General features: G+C 43.2%; 1 protein-coding gene across 13 annotated transcripts in view; it reads left to right on the forward strand.

The window, feature by feature from the left end:
- STOX2 (storkhead box 2) overlaps positions 1-11417 on the forward strand; it is a 113995-nt gene extending 102578 nt beyond the window's left edge. For 11 of the 13 annotated variants that reach the window (XM_042934265.1, XM_042934264.1, XM_042934255.1 and 8 more), the window contains 2 exons: positions 3047-5312; positions 11053-11417. In XM_042934265.1, coding sequence (XP_042790199.1) covers positions 3047-5312; positions 11053-11248 — 2462 coding nt within the window. In that variant the 3' untranslated portion in view covers positions 11249-11417. Of the gene's footprint in view, positions 1-3046; positions 5317-5486; positions 5536-11052 lie in introns of those variants that run through there. The other 2 variants (XM_042934261.1, XM_042934262.1) reach the window with 2 other exon arrangements.
- Positions 11418-20568: the final 9151 nt, after the last annotated feature.

Below are 20568 nucleotides of genomic sequence, written 5' to 3' on the forward strand. Positions count from 1 at the left end.
TCCTTTATAATGACAGCATAGTAACCTGGGCAGTCGTGAACTCGTATAAACAAGGCTTGCTGTGTTCTGGAAAAACTTGTTTCTGTTCCAGTGTTGACTGCAAGCAAGCTACTATGTAAGACACAGATTTCAGTATGGGTTTGATATCCAGATTGCTATGCCCCACAACCCAAGTGGGCATCATTTGTGCCCACAGTGTGAATACGGTCTCATCTGGGGAGTTTTAGTCTGTGTCAGTATGAATGGTGCCCCCAGACCTGTCCAGCAGGAGGCCCTGGTTGTTAGTGGGGTGTAGAAGCTCTTTTAAGTTGCTTCTCTTATATGCAAGCATTTTTTATTTCATGACGGCACTCAAAAATTTCATATATATGGTTTGGGTTCTATCGCTAATTCATATGAAGTTCATTTTGTGCAGAAACTATCATAAAAATTTTAAAAATTGTTATTATACCAGCCTTGAAGCCATTTGCATAAAAACCAGAGTACTTCTCTCAAGAGCAGAGCCCTAGACTAAAGGGAAACTATGCAGCTCAAACATTAAATAATTATACTAAACAATACATTATTCATAAGCAATGTTGCCTTTCCCACCTCGCCACTACGGATGCCTTCTGAATATGGTAACACAGACGGACGTGTATGTTACATCGCATTCATCGACTCTCTCCCAGGCCGTTACTAATGCTTTCATATCCCACTTTTGTAGTTTTGGAAGGATTGGGGGAGCCTAAACTTAGTTTACCTGCTGTTTTAGGTTGCTACAGAATGTTCTTAGGAGGTAATCTGGGTTTCCATGGATCCTGCCCCAAAGTTGAAACTATATGGTTCATGTTCATGGAGCCCCCAGTATATGTCAGGCACTGCTTTACATATCTTAAGCTCATTTTTAGAAATTTTAAGTTTATTCATTTATTTTGAAAGAGATAGTGAGTGGCAGAGGGGCAGAGAGAGAGAGAGAGAGAGGGAGAGAGGGAGATACAGAGTCCCAAGCAGGCTCTGCACTGTTGGCACAGAGCCCGACTCGGGGCTGGAGCCCACAAACTGGGAGATCATGACCTGAGCCGAAGCCAAGAGTCGGACGTTTAACTGACCGAGCCACCCCAGGCACCCCTGCCTTAAGCTCATTTAAACTCACGACTACCCTACGAGGGTACATGGGGATATTATCCACATCCCGATGACCATGGACAGAGGCTCAGAGAGGTTAGGTAAGTTACCTAAGGTGATAACCAGCAATACTCATTTTCTAGCATAACCCTAACCAAGTACAGGTGGCTTAAACAACAGAAATGTATTTTCTTACAGTTCAGGAAAGCGCAAAATCAAGGGATCAGCAGAGTTGGTTGGTTCCTTCGGAGGTCTGTCAGTTCAGAACATTTCTACCAGTGTTTCTTCACATGGTCTTCTCTCTGTGCACGTCTCTGTGCCCACTTGCCCCTTTTTAGAAGAACATTGGTCGTGTTGGAGTAGAGTCTACCCTGATGACCTCATTTTGACTTGTTTACCTCTGTAAAGACCCTGTCTCCAAACCAGGTCACATGCTTAGGTTTAGGGGATTAGGTCTGAATGGAGGAATGGTGTGGTGGGTGGGGTTCTGCATAATGCAGCCACTGCCACCAGGTAACAGTGATGGAGCTGGGGTTTGAGTCCAGCAGTGTGGCCCTGGGCTCCAGGCTTTCAGTTTCCACGTTACACTACCTTAACTGTATCAGGTTGAATCCCACGAAATTACATTTTTGTGGGTCAGACACGGTTGAATGTTGGCAGTATGATTCAACCTGACCTATTTCCAAATTATATCATCCAGATCAAACTAGTCAGGACTGTCGCCCTCAGTGTGCCTGGCACTGAGGAACGGACAATATCCAAGAAATAAGTAAATGTCCTCTAACCCGGAGAGTTTACTCTCTCTTAAGAATTTATACTTGTAATTCTGTCTCTTAAGAAAGACAAGGCATAAACATGCACACAGAACCCTTTGAACACAGTATCGGCCACGGTACCAGGAAGTCTTGTCATTTTCTTCTGGAATTTCTATTCTAAGGACTATGGCATTTTCGGACTCAGTGACCAGACAGATGGAGAAGCTTCTAAAAGTTTTCACAAATGTATTTATTAGGGCTCTCTGGTTACGAGTTAGAAAAACTACCTCCATCCTGCTGACTTAGTCCAAGAAGGAGAACATGGTCACCCAAACTTCATCAGTAACGTAGTCACTTTCAAAACTGAAGGTAATGATTTCAGACCTGGAGGGTACCTCTTGAACAATGGTCGGGTCTGATTGCCCTTTTAGGTAACTTACAAAGTTAAGTTTATTAAGGAAGCTTAATCTTGAAAAGTGAGTGTATGGAGTAGCTTCAAGTGTGTATGGTGGCCTCTGTATATGTTCTATTGGTTTCTGATGATCAAGATAGCTATTTCAACCCAGTTTCCTTAGGTTTTTTTTGTATTGAGAAAGGCTTTTCTGTAAACATATATTATATCATGTAAAATATTTTTCATTTTTCCATCCTTTAAAAATACTCTGCCTTTTCATGGCTCAGTTCAGGAAAGACCTTGTGACAACCGTAGCAATCTCACTGCCCTTAACTTCTGTCTCTCTTCCCGAACGCCTTTGAATCCTGCTGGCTTGCCATGTGGATGATACATTGAAGCTTGCCAAATTCATACGATTTTGTCTTAGTTTGGGCTGCTGTAAAAAATTCCCATAGACTGGTGGCTTAAGCACCAAACATTTATTTCCCACGATCCTGGAATCTGGGAGCTCTGAGATCAAGGCACCTGTAGATTTGGTGTCTGGTGAGGGCCCTCTTCCTGGCGTGAAACTGGCCATATCCTCGCATGGCATAGGGAGGGGGGGTGGCTTGTCTCTTCCTCTTCTTACGAGGGCACATCACGAGGGCCCCATCCTCGCACCAGAGATTAGGATTTGCACATGTGAGTGTTTGGGGGGATACAAACGTTCAGTCCATAGCAGATCCTGAAAAATCGGGAACCAACGACAAGTTCCCTCTACATTCTCATGAGTGTGTTCCTTTGGTTTTAGGTGTTCCCACCCCAAGCCAAGAGATTCTACGGCACACGCTCAACACGCTGGTGCGGGAGAGGAAGATCTACCCAACTCCGGATGGCTATTTCATCGTGACCCCGCAGACTTACTTCATTACTCCTTCTCTCATAAGAACTAACAGTAAATGGTACCATTTGGATGAGAGGATACCTGACAGGTCTCAGTGTACCTCTCCGCAACCCGGAACCATAACGCCCTCTGCCTCAGGCTGCGTCAGGGAAAGAACATTGCCCAGAAACCACTGCGACTCTTGCCACTGCTGCCGAGAAGACGTGCATAGCATGCACGCCTCGACTCTGCAGAGGAAACCTGCCAAGGACTGCAAAGACCCCTATTGCCCTCCTTCACTCTGCCAGGTGCCACCCACTGACAAGAGCAAAAGTACTGTCAACTTTTCGTATAAGACAGAAACTCTCTCAAAACCGAAAGATAGTGAAAAGCAGTCCAAAAAATTTGGGCTCAAGTTATTCCGGCTAAGTTTTAAAAAAGATAAGACCAAACAGCTAGCCAATTTTTCTGCCCAGTTTCCTCCCGAGGAGTGGCCCCTGCGAGATGAAGACACGCCAACCACTATCCCTAGGGAGGTGGAAATGGAAATCATTAGGCGTATTAACCCGGACTTGACCGTGGAAAATGTCATGAGACACACTGCACTGATGAAGAAACTTGAAGAAGAGAAAGCACATCGGAGTAAAGCTGGGTCCTCTGCCCATCACAGCGGAAGAAGTAAAAAGAGTAGGACTCATCGAAAGTCCCATGGGAAGTCTCGGTCCCACAGCAAGACACGAGTGTCTAAAGGAGACCCTTCAGACGGTTCTCATCTGGATATCCCAGGTGACAGAGAGTATGACTTTTGTGATCCTCTTACCAGGGCACCCAGGGAGGGCTGCTTCATCATTGAACACAAAGGAGATAACTTCATCATGCATAGTAACACGAACGTGATTGAGTCTCATTTCCCCATGACACCAGAATGGGATGTGTCTGGGGAATTGGCCAAAAGGAGAACTGAGATGCCTTTTCCTGAACCTTCCAGGGGAAGCTCCCACTCAAAAGTGCACCGAAGCCACAGCCATACCCAGGACCGAAGGTCCAGGAATGAGAGATCCAACAAAGCCAAGGAGAGATCCAGATCGATGGATAACTCAAAGGGCCCTCTGGGTGCTTCTTCTCTAGGGACCCCTGAAGACCTGGCTGAAGGCTGTAGCCAAGACGACCAAACCCCCAGCCAGTCCTACATTGACGACAGTACATTAAGGCCCGCACAAGCAATTGGCCATCAAAGGGCTCATGTGTCATCCACGAGCTATAAAGAGGTGTGTATTCCAGAAATAGTCAGTGGCAGCAAGGAGCCTTCCAGTGCTTGTAGCCTCTTGGAGCCAGGAAAACCACCTGAGAGTTTGCCATCTTACGGGGAACTCAACTCTTGTCCAACAAAAACAGCTACAGATGACTATTTCCAGTGCAACACCTCTAGTGAGACGGTCCTCACGGCACCATCACCTCTGGGAAAGAATAAAGAGGATCATGACACTCTGACTCTGGCGGAAGGGGTGAAAAAGCTGCCTCTGTCTGATAGGCAGGCCCCACATTCTTCCAGGGAGCCTGTGGGGCACAAGGAGGAGTCACCGAAAGGGCCAGGTGGGGGCCCAGCTGTTTCGGGCGCAGTGGCAGAAGGGATCGCCAATGGACGCCTCGTCCAGCACCACAGCGCCGAGCCCAGCAGCCTGGACAAGAGGAAAGAGATATTCAGCAAAGACACACTGTTCAAACCTCTTCACAGCACCTTGTCTGTAAACAGCTATCACAAATCGAGCCTGTCCCTCCTCAAATCTCTCCCGAAGACACCTGCCGACACACTGCCAGGCCGATGCGAGAAACTGGAGCCGTCCCTGGGGACCTCGGTGGCACCAGCCATTCCTGGTTCCCAGCGTCAGCAGGAGTCCGGGGGGAACCAGGAAGCCTCTTTTGACTATTACAATGTCTCTGATGACGACGACTCTGAGGAAGGGGCAAACAAAAACACAGAGGAGGAAAAAAACAGAGATGATGTAGGCACCATGCAGTGGCTCCTTGAGAGGGAGAAGGAAAGAGACTTACAGAGGAAATTTGAGAAGAACCTCACCCTCCTTGCCCCAAAAGAAACCGACAGCAGCAGCAACCAGAGAGCCACGCATTCGGCACGCCTCGACAGCATGGACAGCAGCAGCATCACTGTGGACAGTGGATTCAACTCCCCACGGTAGGGAGAGGCATCTCTGCACACGGGCACACACACACATACACCTACCAGGGCTTGGGGCTTTATGCAAATAACTTGAAACGTTTTTTGATTTCACAGTTTTAATTCTGTGAATGCGGGTTAAGGGTTGTGTGAGCTGTATTGTTAACAACCTGTTTCTGACTTCTTTTTCAGGAATTGAAACAAATGTTTCTGCAGCTGTAGAGATCACCAATCTGGACTGGTGGGTTGGCTCCCTCCCTCAAACTTGCATCAGGCCAATCTAACTAGGACCAACATTTTCCAGTATTTTTCTTCTATGCGTATATTGCCCCCATGCTGGTAAAAGAAGTTTGTTTGTTTTTTTTTTAGGTCCTCAAAAATAATAACTTTTTGGGTAGAATGAGTGGTCAGTAGTCAGTTGGGGGTTGGGTATAAATTAATTGACTCAAAGACAGGGTCCCTCTAGTGGGAATGACAGATCTCAACCCCCTGGGGCATCCAGATGCTTGCTGCCACTGCAGTCCTGACTCTGTGCGCCCCCTTTCCCCCCTTTGCTCATACATTTCAGATCCACAGAGAAATGGAACCTTGTGTCTCTCACAGGAAGATGAGGGGCCCTTGCTCCATTAGATCAAAACGTGTGCCCACACTTTTATGTCTCCTCCTGCAGAATTAACACAACCCATTTAGGCACTCTGATCGTAGCTGGTAATTCAGCAAAGGGTTGACAGCAGAGAGCATGTAATGCCTGACTGGCACGTCCAGAGCACTAAAGTGGTTCAGGGGATAAGAAAGCCAAAGAGCGTCTGTGCAACTTCCTTTTTTTTCTCCTTAACTCTTCCTTCTCCTCAAAGGGCAACTGGGGACCCAATTCTTCTAAATTCTACTCCAGATTGGTGACTCTGAGATGCAGAAATACTACTGAGAGGTTGACATTTCTCATGAGTTGTGATTCCCAAGATTCTACAATATATTTTAGAATTTTAACAAGTACCCAGATACGATTATATGCTTCATATATTATTTTAATTATTAAGAATTAAATGTAGTTCTGTTGTGATTTCACTTTACTCTGGATAATTTGGGGACGGAGCATTCCCAAATCCAAATTGGGAATCGTTAATCTGTCGGTCCCATATTAGACCTTTATTATTCCTTAAAGGGCTAGTTCTTGATTATGATGATGATGATTTTTGCCATGTAACCTTTTTTTCCAAGTTAACACGTGTGTGGAAGTCTAATGTCTAAACAAAGCACAGAGACGGTGCTCCGGCGGAAGAGGGTGTGAGGCCAGGAGCCCCACATCTCCTCTGCCTGTCCCTCCAGGAGCCCTAACTGACCTCAGGGGGCCATGGCACTCAGTGTGAAAACCACTGGTCTACCTATTAATGACTTTTCTAAAATACGACTGCTACTAAATATTTTTTAAGTCCCAAATCAAATCAAATCAAATGTATATATCCTTTTCTTTCTATTTCTATCTTCTGCTTTTTTTTCCTCTTGAGTTTCTAATAGTGGGTGCAGGAGAGGCACATTGAAGGTTTGTAGTTGACGGTAGATGTTCAAGACCATTGCTTATGGAAGGTGTGGTTTATTTTGCCTGTACCTTATGTTCGACTGTTTCTTAACCATATAGACACTACCTGACCAATGCTTTGAACACCAGCTTTCAACCTTGCATAGTGCCCGCTTGGCCCCTGCACCTCCACAGAGGGAAGGCTGTGGTGCTCTAGAGATCATTGCTAAGAAGATATTGAGGATAGCTTAATGGATTCTAACTCAAAAATCTCCCACTACATAATAGTGAAAGGAAGGTTTTTGGCTTGGGGGCAGATAAATGCATATATTCACGAAATCGTTGAACCAGTCTCGCCATAGAATGTATTGTTTTATCTCTAAATTTGAAATGCAGAATATAGAACTTATGAATGGGATTATTTCTTGACCTAGGCTTTATTTTCATTTCTTTAATAACATACTTAAGGTTAAACGCTTTGTCCTGGTAGGAGGTAAGATCTCTCTGAGGAGACAGCCTTCTCACATTTAGGGATGTGTCTGTCCACTACTATGAGGGAGATTTTCTCTACTGGAATATGCAGACTGCCCATAAATTTCCCGCGGTTAGATAATCTACAGAACAGTTCCTAATTTTGCCCCTTTCGTATTTAATATCCTTTGGTTAGAAGTTATGTCAAAACTTACTTACTATACCTGTTTTTAAACTGTATTTTCTGTGCACCTCAATTGATTACGTTGTTTTCTGATGCATGAGGAAGGTCTGTGAAGGAGAATGGTTGAGTTATAGGGAGTTTTATTCTACGGCATGAGGAATATTTTAGCCACAGAGCATTATCAGACTACCTCTCCACTGCCGTGAGATACAGAAGTCTTAAGTGGGCCATTTATTCGAATCTTCCAGTACTTAATTCGCTGAGCAACTAAGATCCAACAACAATAACAAAAAAACAAAACAAACAAACAAAAAAAAAACCAAGCAAGGTGATGTCCACACTCCCAGCTTTAAGTGCTGGCTCACAAGTCATGTTCAGCCATATTTCCAAAATTCTTTAGTCCCTTTCGTTGGGGACTAAAGGGTTTTGAAAAGGGGGGATTGGGGAGGGAAGGTAGAAGCTTCAACTGTGCTGGGAGATCTCATATTGAACATGAAAAATCTTGACCTCAGAGGCCTGCTATTCCAAATCTGAAGCCAAAAACTGCTTGAAAACACAGTGTGAAAATCAGAGGTAGCACAGCTTCCCGGGAGGTGTCTGCTTTGTGTACTGCGGGAGCACGCGCCTGTCGGAGCGCCAGGCCAGCGGAGGCACGCTCAGCCAGGGCACTGAGCAACCAGCATCTTGGTTCACCTCTTCTGCTTATCAAATCCCGAAATCTTATTTCTAAGGTTGCACTCCACTATAGCTTTCTTTTTCCAGAAAGTAAGAACTTTTAAGTGTGAGGAATATTTTTACTGTTAATGCTCTACCTCCATCAGCTTTTTCAAGATCATGCCCAGAACCCTCATTATGAATGCTGCTCACCCTACTCATTATTACGGCAATAATGAAATATATCCTTTGGGGAAACTGGAGTACTATATATATTTATCACTATTAATGACTCAGGCCAAACGTGGCCAGAGGCATCTCAGAGCACCTACAGCTCCCAACTTAGATGATCTCTTGCAGTGATGTGTGTTTATGGTGTCTGGCATGCCTTAAAAGCTGGTTGAAAAAGTTTAAGCTGGTTTAAGGTCCTTTGGACTTTAAAGTGCATTTTGCCCTTTAGTCATGTATGGATTCTGAAACCAACTCATCGGAGCTACTTAATTCATTAGATGCCAGATGTACAACCGAAATAATATGTATCTAGCTTTTTAATGTACAGGTTCCTTGATGAGTATTTCTTCACAATCACCCTGTGAGTAGGTGAATCCCATAACTCTCCCCATTTTAGAGATGAGGAGATCAAATACTATAAAAGGTTGCTATCACGATTTAAGAATGAAACTGAAGGAATAGGTCCGGAAATCTTTGGGGTTCTCCATGTTGATTGCCCTTTTTCCTTCCTCCGCCTCACCCCGTGCCTCAGCTGTGGTGCTAGCAAGCCACGGATGAATTTTCTTAGGGAAGGTGTAAGGCAGGTAAGTAGGTGAGTCTAGCACTTTCCATCCCTTCAGTGCTGATGTTTTGGGGTATTCTTTAGGTATGCTCAGATCTACTGTAAGCACAATGAAAGAACTTGATTTACTTCTGTGAACATATTAACCTTCTGGGCGTGCACTTTGCAGTCAAGAAAAGTCCAGTTGTCTTTGTGGTGGTCAGTGAACAAACTTCCTTTTAAACAGTTACCTGTTTACCTGGCTCCCGGACGAGAAGCAAACTCAAGGCCACAAGGGGTTAGGATGAAATAATCCATTCTCTAGGCACTACTGCCAAAGTATAGGCAGGCCCTGCCTTCCCAAAGTTTGCGTTCACAGCCCTTCGCTTTGACGAGAGACCCTACTCATTAACGGCTTTCTTCCTTTGAAAGCAAAAATCTTCAGATTTCTTTCAGATCGCAGAAACAGGTACTAACTTGGGCCTTTCGTAAAAGTGAAGAAGTGTCATTGCGAACATTAGGAAAGCAGGTGTATCTACTTTTTAACCATTTCGGCCTCTGGAAGGTTTCATGGGAACATCCTACTGTCAGATGGTGGGAAAACCTGCGTAGGGTTCAGACAGCATTGCTGTCCATTCCGATGGGAATGAAAGAGCGGTGGTGAGGCTGTCCACTTCAGTAGTTTGACCTGTTGACTGGTTCCAGCAGGCTTACATCAGGGATGGGGGCCAACTTTCAGAGAATATTTTCTAAACTTTGAATCTGTCTGGTAGGGTGGATGGATATTTTGAGCGTCCTTGTGGTGTCTTCAATCTCTTTGTAAACCAAGCTTCTTATTACCATTTTGAGGACTTTGAACCTGGAACCTGTTCAGTTCCTACCAATCAGGCCAAGTAATTTTTTTTTTTTTTTTGGTGTTTATTTATTCTTGAGACAGAGACAGAGCATGAACAGGGGAGGGGCAGAGAGAGAGGGAGACACAGAATCCAAAGCAGGCTCCAGGCTCCGAGCTGTCAGCACATAGCCTGACGCGGGGCTCGAACCCACAAACCGTGAGATCATGACCTGAGCCGAAGTCGGATGCTCAACCGACTGAGTCACCCAGGCGCCCCTAAGTAATCTTATTTCTAATGCTATTGCCCTACACATTTAAAAGGTTAATGTTCTGAATCTCTTGGAACAATAAAACAAACTCACAGGTTTCTGACTTAGAAAAACTGAAAGAGAGGGGCGCCTGGGTGGCTCAGTCAGTGGAACGTCCGACTTCAGCTCAGGTCATGATCTCACGGCTCATGAGTTCGAGCCCCGCGTCGAGCTCTGTGCTGACAGCTCAGAGCCTGGAGCCTACTTTGGATTCTGTGTCCCCCTCTCTTTCTGCCCCTAACCCACTCACATTCTGTCTGTGTCTCTCTCAAAAATAAATAAACATTAAAAAAAAAGAAAAAGAAAAACTGAAAGAGAAATAGAAATGCTAAAGCCTTTAAATCACCTCTACTCTGAAAAATAAAATATTTCTACCAAAGCAGGGGGAGGGCATGTAAGCTTCACAAATTAATGGGGAAAATTTGAGTCCTTTTCTGAAAATATAATGTATTTCCACGAAAGTGTTAAGATTGGAAACAGAGGTACCAAGTGCTTTAAGAAGAATTTTATTCCCATCAGTGTGGCAGATTAGCTAATGGCATGCCTGAAGTCCAGCCAGAGTCAAAATCTGCTAATCGGGAATGAAAACAGCATCATTAGGGACAAAACTGAGTTTATTCAAGAGCACTTTTCTCAATGAATTTCCAGCCTGAAATGAAATCACTACGTATGTGTATTTAAGAGGATTCTTTTCTCAGATGAATGTGTGATAGCCATCCATCACATCAAATTTGGAAGTGGTTTCCCTGAATGGGAAGGGAAGGGGAAAACATTGAAGATGCGTTTAGCTGGGTGGAAAGCTGTCATTCAGGGTGCCGTTTACTATAAGACGTGTGTGAAAGCTTCTGGAGCCCACGCTGAAAGAGCATATGTGACTAATCAGCGTGAGATGGGGCATATGTGACGTCATGAACCGACAGGAAATCCATTAACTACATCATTTGCGCTTCCTCTGGGGCTCAAGAGGTAATTATTTATGTGTAAAACAAAACAAAACAAACCCTTTTTACTCTTTTAGCACTCGGGAGAGCCTGGCTTCCAACACGTCAAGCATTGTTGAAAGTAACCGTCGTCAGAACGTTACCTTGAGCCCGGTGCACGGTGGGGCTGGTCCGGCTTTCAGCTTCCGAGCAAGTACGGACCCCGCGACGAACGAAGCTGAGAAATTACAGAAACCTTCCAACTGCTTGCAGGCTTCTGTTACCAGCGTGTGACTGTCGTTCTGCCTCAGATCTCCTGGCTCCTCTGACACAGCCAAGTTTACGACACTGGGACTGATGTTTACATCTTGGGAAAGACGAGCATCTCGACCGCAGTTTTTGTGTTTACTTAAACTGTGCCGCTGAGTAGGCTAGGGCAAAAAACAAAAATCTTTATTTCGGAGTATTGCTTTTCACGTGGATGGCTCTGTAGCAACCGAATAGCAGTAGTAGGGGTGATACGTATACTTTTGCTTCACTACTTGTAACTGAGCACACATAGGAAAGTCTAGACACTGTAAGTGTGATATGCATTCCAATGTCATGAAGTTGCCAATTCCATTTTTAAATGCCACAGATGCGTGTTGCTCCCAGTCTGTGGTCAGAGGGTGCCACGGAACTGATCCTTGACACTTCCAAAAACAAAAACAAAAACAAAAACAAAAAAAGCGTAAGCCACCACAAAACGTCAAATGCGAGGGTCCGCCTTGAGGGAGATCAAGGTCAGACTGACCAGAAGGGACCCCAGCCCCTTGTGTGTGAATTGTTCATGCACCAGTCATTTCTCACTGTGAGTTTTCGTGACATGATTTTGCAGGAGCCCGTGGAAGTGTGTCAGAAGGGGTCGTGATCGAAATTCTGGGAGTGTCTGTTTTCAGGATTTTGTTTTTAAGTGTAACAGATGCTTGTCTGAGTTTTTAACCTTCCATAATCACAAACAGGAATATAGGCCTTTGATTCTGAAGTGGACGAAGGAAGGGGATCCCCAGCCTGGCTGGGGCACAGCACTGAGTGATGGAAGAGGGAAATGTGGACTCTTAACTGGTGTTAATCAAATATTTAAGGAAGATAATTTCCTCCTTGTGATACTTATGATGATCCTATCTTACTATAATAGATAACGATAATTAGTTTGTTTAAAAGCAAAATGTTCTTTGTGATACAAATGAAGAGTATGGCCTGGGGATGTTATTCTTTCTAATGGAAGGACATTAATCTATTTTATGTAGTTTTAAATAGAATGCCTAAATTAGGCTATGGGAGATCATTTTTAGTGGTTATAGGAAAGAGCAAATTTAGGGAGAGTTGAACTTCAGGCCTTTTATTCCTGGAAAGATATCTATAGAGAAAACTTTAAAAAGTAATTTTTGATTAGAACTATACATGTGCCCATGTACTTACCAACAGGATGTGCTCATTCTGCAAGTATGGTATAATCCGAACTTGTACTCCCCCCAAAAATCTATCAGAATGACAATTATGCATACATGAACTATGCCAGAGTGATGTTTACAGATACTTTGTAACCAATTTCAGGAGGTGTTTTTAGGCGGATGTATAGTTATTAGCCCAACTTATTTCAGAGTGGTTTGTTAACGTTTTGCTTTGGTTTACAATGTCATGTTGAATACGGAGAAGACTCTAAGCAGCAAAGGAATACAAATAATCGGGCTTCCACTTTATGGAGAAGAGACACTTCCAAGTTCCCCCATTTTATTGAGAACCATGGTAGATACTGAACAGGTATTTGCAGAAGGGTTACATATGACACAAGTAAAGTCTGGCAAAACGTTTTATTTAGTTTAGTGGCACGTGATGTTTGGAGCCACAGACCGTAAAATACATACCCAAAAATAAATCTAAAGTCTTTCCGCCTCGGACTTCAGTAATTGGCATAAAAATGTGTGACACATTTCTGCTTCAGTATTAGGTTCAATCCCTAGGGATCTGTTTAAGGAACGCAGTCCTAGACATAGTTGGACTGATTCTTGAAACATATGGATACTCCCTTATGCGTTTTCAGATATTTGCAAGTTGCATTGAGTCAAACTGGACTCATCAAGCTTAGATTCCTTTTTTTTATGCCTATAGTGAAACGTCAGCACGTTTCTTGGTAAGCCCCTATACCACTAAAATGCTTAGGTCAGTTGGCTTTGAATCTCATGCCTTATTTCTTCCAAGGCATGTCCTGATTGCCCAGAAATGAACTATTTGTCTCATGGCTTAAATATGTCCGGAAGGAATGATAATGTATCTAATAGACTATACACAGAGTCTACTTCCTTGGGGAGGTGTATACCATACGGATACTAAATTCTTCTGTCTAAATTCGTTTTGGGTTTTTTTTTCCCCCAAAAAACCTGCTCTCAAGCGCTGAATCATACCATCAGTTCATAAATAACGTAACCATTGAAACAATACATCAGCCTCTAGTTGATCCTCTGAAAATGGCCATTATTATAATCAAATGCTGTGTGGACAGGAAAGGAAAGCATTACCCTTTAAGAGAAGCTTTAAAATATGACTTTATCAATAGTTCACAAGAAATAGGTTTACAGAAGATGTTATTCAAATAAAAACGTGTATACCATTAGCCTGATGCTACGGGGTACATGATTTTAAAAACAACCAGAAACTCCCTTAGACCTGGAGCCATTAGCGTAGAAAAGATGGGCTTTAAAGACCGTACGATGGAAGCAGACATTCCGTGTGGAAATATCCCTGTCTGAATCTAATCAGGATTCTTGGATGGGGGAGGAGTGAGGCGGCAGGAAGCATGTTACAGATGTGACCCGAGATGGTCAACGGCGAGCTTCTCAGTGACCAAACGCTCGGCCCGCACCAACGTTGCCAGCACCCGTTTCCTCCCCTGCGCTGATAGCTTTGTGTTACATGGCTGCTTATCCAGTCTTCGCTTAGAGTTTCTTAGCTGGAAGGTTTACAAAACTGAATCTGGTTGAATCTCTGCGTAGCGTTCAACTTTCAAGGGTCAACCCATCTGTCGGCATTTTGCACACGTATGTATTATTATGATACAGCATATTACTTTATGGTAATTTTTATTTTTACATAGAACTACCTCCATAAATTTGATGAAGCGGCAGCAGTGTGTTCAAGTGTATTGTTAGAAAAGCAAAGTTGAAAACTTTCGTGAACATTCGGCCATGGCGTTCTGTGTGTGTGTCAGTGGCTGCCCGTGTGGGCTCGTGACTTTTTCATGGCCGTGGTTTTGTTTTACGGCATTATTTCGCTTTCAGATGTAAACCTGTCTCTCCTCTCTATCCCACAAAAGCACACTCGATTTTGTTAGGAACGAAACGAAGTTGAAATTTCTTGTCTTTCCACCCCACCCCACCCTACCCCACCCACCCCATTCCTGCCAAGAGTTCTCTCTGGCAAAGAGCCGATTGGTACACATAATTTAGCCAGCTCTCTACTCCTGAAAGAATCCAATTTGAATTCTAGGTTTTCAGTAGAAGTCACACCAGATATGTGGACCGTGCCGGCTTTGAAGTACTTTGGGCCTCGCTGCCTTCACGCACACGCTACCATATCGAGCCCAAACTTCATTTTAATTAAAAGAGCAGTGCTGTGTACTCACCACGTGTGCTAAATAATTTGTATTCCATTTTCTATATTTTGCACATCTCAGGGGACCTTAATGAGCATATGAAAAGGGGGGTGCCATCAAATAGAGAAAACTAACAGAAGAGCTGAATGGGGACCAAGCAGGATAAAAATACCAAATTACTGCTTCTCTGATGTTGTGAAGCTCAAGTTCAGGAAGCATAAATTGAAAGTTAAGCTGAAGTAACGATGATCTGAACACCAGCTGTTCCCAAGTCTCCCTTTCTTAGAGCCCAGCCAGTGGTTCGAAGATGTAAATTTAAATTATATCGCAATCGCCATGGGGAAGAAAAAACCCTGTTTGATGAAAAGAAAAGCATTGTGCGTTTTTTGTGTTTTTTTTTTGTTTTTTTTTTTAGGTTGGCACAGCTCTGTAAAACCCTACCCAGGACAAACCACGTATTGCCACCAAGTGTACTTGAAAATAAAGTTTTTAACTTAAATTATAGGCGTCTTGCTCACTATACAATAGTGAACCTATTTTGAAAAGTCTCCCCATTTATAACATGGGCAGCATTTGGAGCTTGATTAAAAGCCAACAACAAACTATCATGACTTTGCCCGTTCATTTTGGGATCTCAAAGTGCTTCCAAAGCATTCAATTAACAAAGCAGGTCCTGTCTGTAACACCCATACTTGAAATGGACAAACAGAAGGAGTGACTTAAGATTACCCAGAAACTCAGTGGCAGCTACCAGTGACCTATTTTCTAACTGTCTGATAGACCATCATGAGAAATCACTAAATATAATGCTATTTTTTCTGATGTGTGCTAATAAAGTCAAAGAAAACAAATACAACTGTACACTTTTGTCCATTTTCATTCAAAAAGTTCAGGGTGTTTGGAATTTTACAAAATCCACCCAATGCCATTGTGGTCAGAGGCAGATCCCAGACATACACCCTAGTTTACAGTTTCATCTTGGGCTTCTTTGATTCCTGTGCTAAAATACCATCTTTCAGGAACATGTGCTCCTGGCAGTGGAAGGTGCTGAAACAGAAATCGTAATTTAAAACTTTATCAAGTACTCTTCACAGTGCTACTTTTAGCACAACAGAAATTCAGTACAACGTATTGAGTCCTACCTGTAAGAATCTGGATTTCTGAGGGAGCTGATCTAGTTCTAAGTGTTTTCTCAAACTAGGAGATACCAGATCCTTGCTGGGGACCTTCTCCATTGCCACGGGCCAGGCACAGAACCAGCCGGAAGCATGCTGTCAGGCGACAGCAGACCCCAAGCAGAAGTGATCCCGTCTTTTCCTGTCCCTCCCCGCCCTCCTCCCCCACCCCGCCCAGGACTGTCCTGCCCATTCTCTTCTTTCTCTTCTGTTCTCGAGACATGCTTCTGCACGTGTTTAGGCTCAGGGAAGCCAAGACACAGGAAGGACGAATGCAAAAGCAAGGAAACCACTGTTTTGCTTTGGGTTAATAAAATATGGGCAGGGAGGAGATTACGATCAGTCTGATCTTTGCCAAGTAAGATAAAACAATCGGCTGTCACTCCGTCATTCTCCCAGAAGGTTCTACAGTATTGATACATCTAATATTTTCCCATAGATTTTTATTTAGGAGACATTTCATAAATTATATATGCGAAAAATTTCACGGTTAAATTTCCCAGTGTGTTGGAAATAGGCATTGGCCTGTCCCTGACTGAGTTAATCTCTGCGTCTTTTTTAGCAGCATCCCAGAGAGAGAGTCCCCAGTGATTGCTCCTCCCACACATAAGCCTGTGTTTTCACAGTTGTTCTATGACTTACAGTTGCTGATTTGCAAGGTAGAGAATTCTACGAGGCTCATGGGGGACTAAACTTTCTTATGATTGTATATTATCAGTTATAGGGCTTTCATTGCTCATTGTTGGCTGCAGAAGTGAACACACATACGCACACACGCACACGCACCCTGCCAACGAGGGAAGGGGGAGTTTCACGAGTGAGGCAGCAGTGACCCTGGAAGCAAACGTAAGGCTAGAGGCTTGGCCTGTCCACGTACAGTGCCTACGCCTCCCTGTCCAAAGGCTGACCTTGGCACCCCATTCCTTGCTCCCACCAAAAAGAGGTACCAAATCTGAGATCTGAGAACTCCTCCAGGGTCAGTCCTCTGCAGTTACGGAAAATCCATGAAGTCCACACTCCGCAGCTGCTTGCCTGCCTTTCCTCGGAGGTCCTGCCTCCCTGCCTCCTTCCCGTTCCCCCTCCTAGATACCGATACACCGCCACGGTTTCCACACCGGAAGCGCAAAACAGCGTGTGGTACTGTGCACACGTGATGGGTTAGGACTAGAGCTGCCCTAGGGTCACCTTCATGTAAGTATTGACAGCTACAAATTAAGGTCCTTAGAGTAGTTGACATAGATACTACTTTCTAGAAGAGAATTAAATTTCAGCATTAAGTTTAAAGGGATCATAATTCTGCAGGTATCTTTCTCTGAGTGACTGAATGTGACTATTGCATTAGGGTAAATGAATTAAGAAGTGCAAGTGGGATTTACTGTATGTTAGAAAGGAGTTTTGCAGCCAAGACTGCCTTGAATAAAATGTGTTTGCACTGAAAAAAAAAAAAAAAAACTTTAAATTACTTGGTCTCTGGTTGCTGTAAAGGTCATCCAAGATGGATGTTCTGTTTATATTGTATAGTATTTCATATGAAATAATTACAGTTCATGAAATGTCTTCCCTAATGTTACTGATTTATGACAGCACATTTGTAACATGGTTTTTATCGTGCCGGTGTGCCATATTGTAAATGATGATTGACTTGTCATGCTTAGTATAATAACTTAAAAGGAAAAAAAAGCACAGGGATTTTTGTAAGTCTATATTTGAAAGTCCCTCCATATGGTAATATTGTGTTCATGTTGTTTATGTAGTGTTGTGTGAAATATCCATTTTGGATTGTGTTACTTTTTAAGATATTAAATAACATTTGGTTATATGTCTAAGTGGATTTTTTTTGGTACTTGAGCGAAAATAGGTGAGACCAATTTATTGCTCTCAATTAACAGGAGTTCGTAGCAAACTTTTTATTGCACAGTCTTAGTGATTAGAGCTTTTGAATGAAAACAACTGAACACAGAAATATCTAATCAGAATCTTTTTCCAGGAATGTTGAAAAAGACACATTTTTGGCCAGCTATTCAAATGTAAGAGTTAGGCTTAGAGACACAAAGGATTACGTCCTCTGTGAAATCAGAAAGCGGTGTGGTTGGCTTGTTTTGTCGGCCCTCAAATCACAACTTCTGTCCCCAAATAAACGTGATCCCCTCCCCCGTGGGCACCCAGCGTCTATTCACATATTCCTGGAAGGTGCTTGTACAAGTTTGGAACTCCTCCAGAACCTACCAGTCTTTTGGCTGTCCACAGTGGTAAATCTTTGTCCTTGGAGAAAGGACTCCCTTTTTTCAAACCAAAAGTAATCCTCCCTCAAGCAAACGATGAAGTTCGGCAACAGCAGCGTTAGTCAAAAACAATCGGAAGCTATAACGTTGAACCTGATTTTCTTGTAAAGGCAATTAATTACCCAAAGCAGACCTCCGATGATAGAGTCATTTGGGTAAGTGTGGGGAACCCAAGGTGACCACTTTGAAGAACAGGTCCTGTTTTAGTTTGCGAATAGTTTGAACTGTCTCTATTCAGACACCCCCTTCTTCAAGCACGAAGTTAGCACGAGCTTACGATACCGGAACAATAAAGGTGATGGCGTGTTCCCTTCAGAGCGATCCAGTGAACCAGACACATGGAGGAAATGTGACTTCAGAAGATGGAAGGCAGGATTCTGACTCCTTTGAGAGAATGGTCACAGTTCATAAAAATCTTTTCTTTCCAAAGGAAATGGTATGGCTTTAACTTATTTTTAAGTGTTTAGAGTGGTGGGATTTTTTTTTTCCCTCCATAAAGAAAAGCCAAGCAGGGTACTTAATACGTGCCTCCTGCCCTGTTACAGCTGTGAAATCGAGAGCCACTGAATCATAAAAAGAAGGTATTCACCTGACTTTAATAATTTATTTAACTGTGAAATCATATCCCTACTGTGGGGATACTTGGATTTCATGATATTCCCCCTGTTTGGTCCCAGTGGCTCCAGACTTCTCCTGTAAAGCAAATAGTTAATCATGTAACACATGGAATAAGTGTGTGTGATGAATATTTAGAGGCCACATAGCACCAGACAGCAATTCCAAGAAAAATCAAGGCACCTGCACTCCAGATAGGCTGAGCGGGCTTTTCTGGTGAACCTTGTTAAAAGAATGGCATTAGAAGTGCCATGTCAAGAGCAAGAGGCAGATACAATGCATTAGATGAGAGAGGTCAGGTCAGAGATGCTAATGTGGAATTACAAGGAAAGAACAGTAACTGCTGATGTTCAATGAAGAGCAAATTCTTCCCTCCTCAGATCCAGGACTTTGGGGCTGGTGTCTGTGGCTCACGGGGAGTGAAGGCTGGACTTCAAACCAGCCTTGGCCTATCCAGGTGACCCTTTGGATGGTTTCTTAGGCCGCCCCCAATTCCACCCAGCACGTTCCTCTGAGGTCAATCTTCCATGTCTCCCTGTTTCTCTTCCTTTGTTGTGAAGCTCCGTGCATTGTTTTTCTTTCCTGTTTCCTTGGGTTTATTTTACTTTGTTACTCTTTTCTCTATGCTTAACCAAGAGTTTTTATTTGTTTGCTTGTTTGTAGTTAGGCTTTCTTGTCTAATGTTTGGACTCCTTCCTGGTCTCAATTATTTATATGAAAGTATATAATTATTTTTATATTTTGAAATTTTGCTATATATTAATTATATATATTTACATAATATCTACTAAATATACTATAGATACAAGATGTATGCATTATAGTATATAATATATAATGTTACATACATAATCTGCATGTAGTGACAATTGATAACTAGTATGTTAAATTTCGTATTTATATTGCCCTACCCTCCTTGGATCCACAGGCCTCTGTCATCCCTCAACCTCACTTCCACACACCTTTGCACTAAAAGCTTTTGGTTCTCCAACACTTGGATAGAAATCTGCCACCAGCTGATTCATCAAAGGTCTGCTAAATCACTGGCAACTTCCGGATATGAGAGATAGATGATTGATAGATAGATAGATAGATAGATAGATAGATGATAATGCATTAGACCAAAGATCTCTGTATAGTCTATAAATGGCAATGAAAAAAAAAAGATGTCATGCAAGAGGATATAGTTTGACTTCTGTGTGACTCCCTTTTAATGATGTGTGTTGAGAATTTATTATCTTGGGAAATTATCTTATTTTGACAGCTATGCTTCAAGCCAGCGCCTGCCATTCTTTACTATACCCTATATTGGGGAGGGTGGAACCCCCCTGAAAATCACTTCCTTTAAAATTAATAATAGGTCAGGGGCACCAGGGTGGCTTGGTCGGTTGGGCGTCCGACTTCGGCTCAGGTCATGATCTCCCAGTTGGTGGGTTCTAGCCCCGCGTCGGGCTCTGTGCTGACCGCTCAGAGCCTGGAGCCTGCTTCGGGTTCTGTTTCTCCTCCTCTGTCTGCCCTTCCCATGCTCATGCTCTGTCTTACTCTGTCTCAATAATAAATAATAAATAAATACTTTAAAAAATTAATAATAGGTCAGTGGTTTCTAGTATGGAAAACCTCAGTCTCAGTTATCTTCCATTAAGGTAACATCCCCACTCGCCATCCAGTCAGATTGTGAAGGTATCAGTGGTCTGTCCTGCCCAGTGTGGCTTCCTGTTGTCTGTTACTGTTGACAAGACATGCGACAGGTTAACAAATACTAAACGGATTGGAGATGACAGGGTTTTGTGTTTTTTTCCTTTTTCCCTTCCTATGTTATTTGATAGCAGTTTGTAAGACTTCTGTGTTGAATGTCAAGAGATCAGTATTCAGATGCAGAAGGTACCGGGATTCCCAGGGATAGAGCGATGG

This window comes from Panthera leo, chromosome B1 (assembly GCF_018350215.1).
Source record: "Panthera leo isolate Ple1 chromosome B1, P.leo_Ple1_pat1.1, whole genome shotgun sequence".
NCBI classification, from domain to species: Eukaryota; Metazoa; Chordata; class Mammalia; order Carnivora; family Felidae; genus Panthera; species Panthera leo.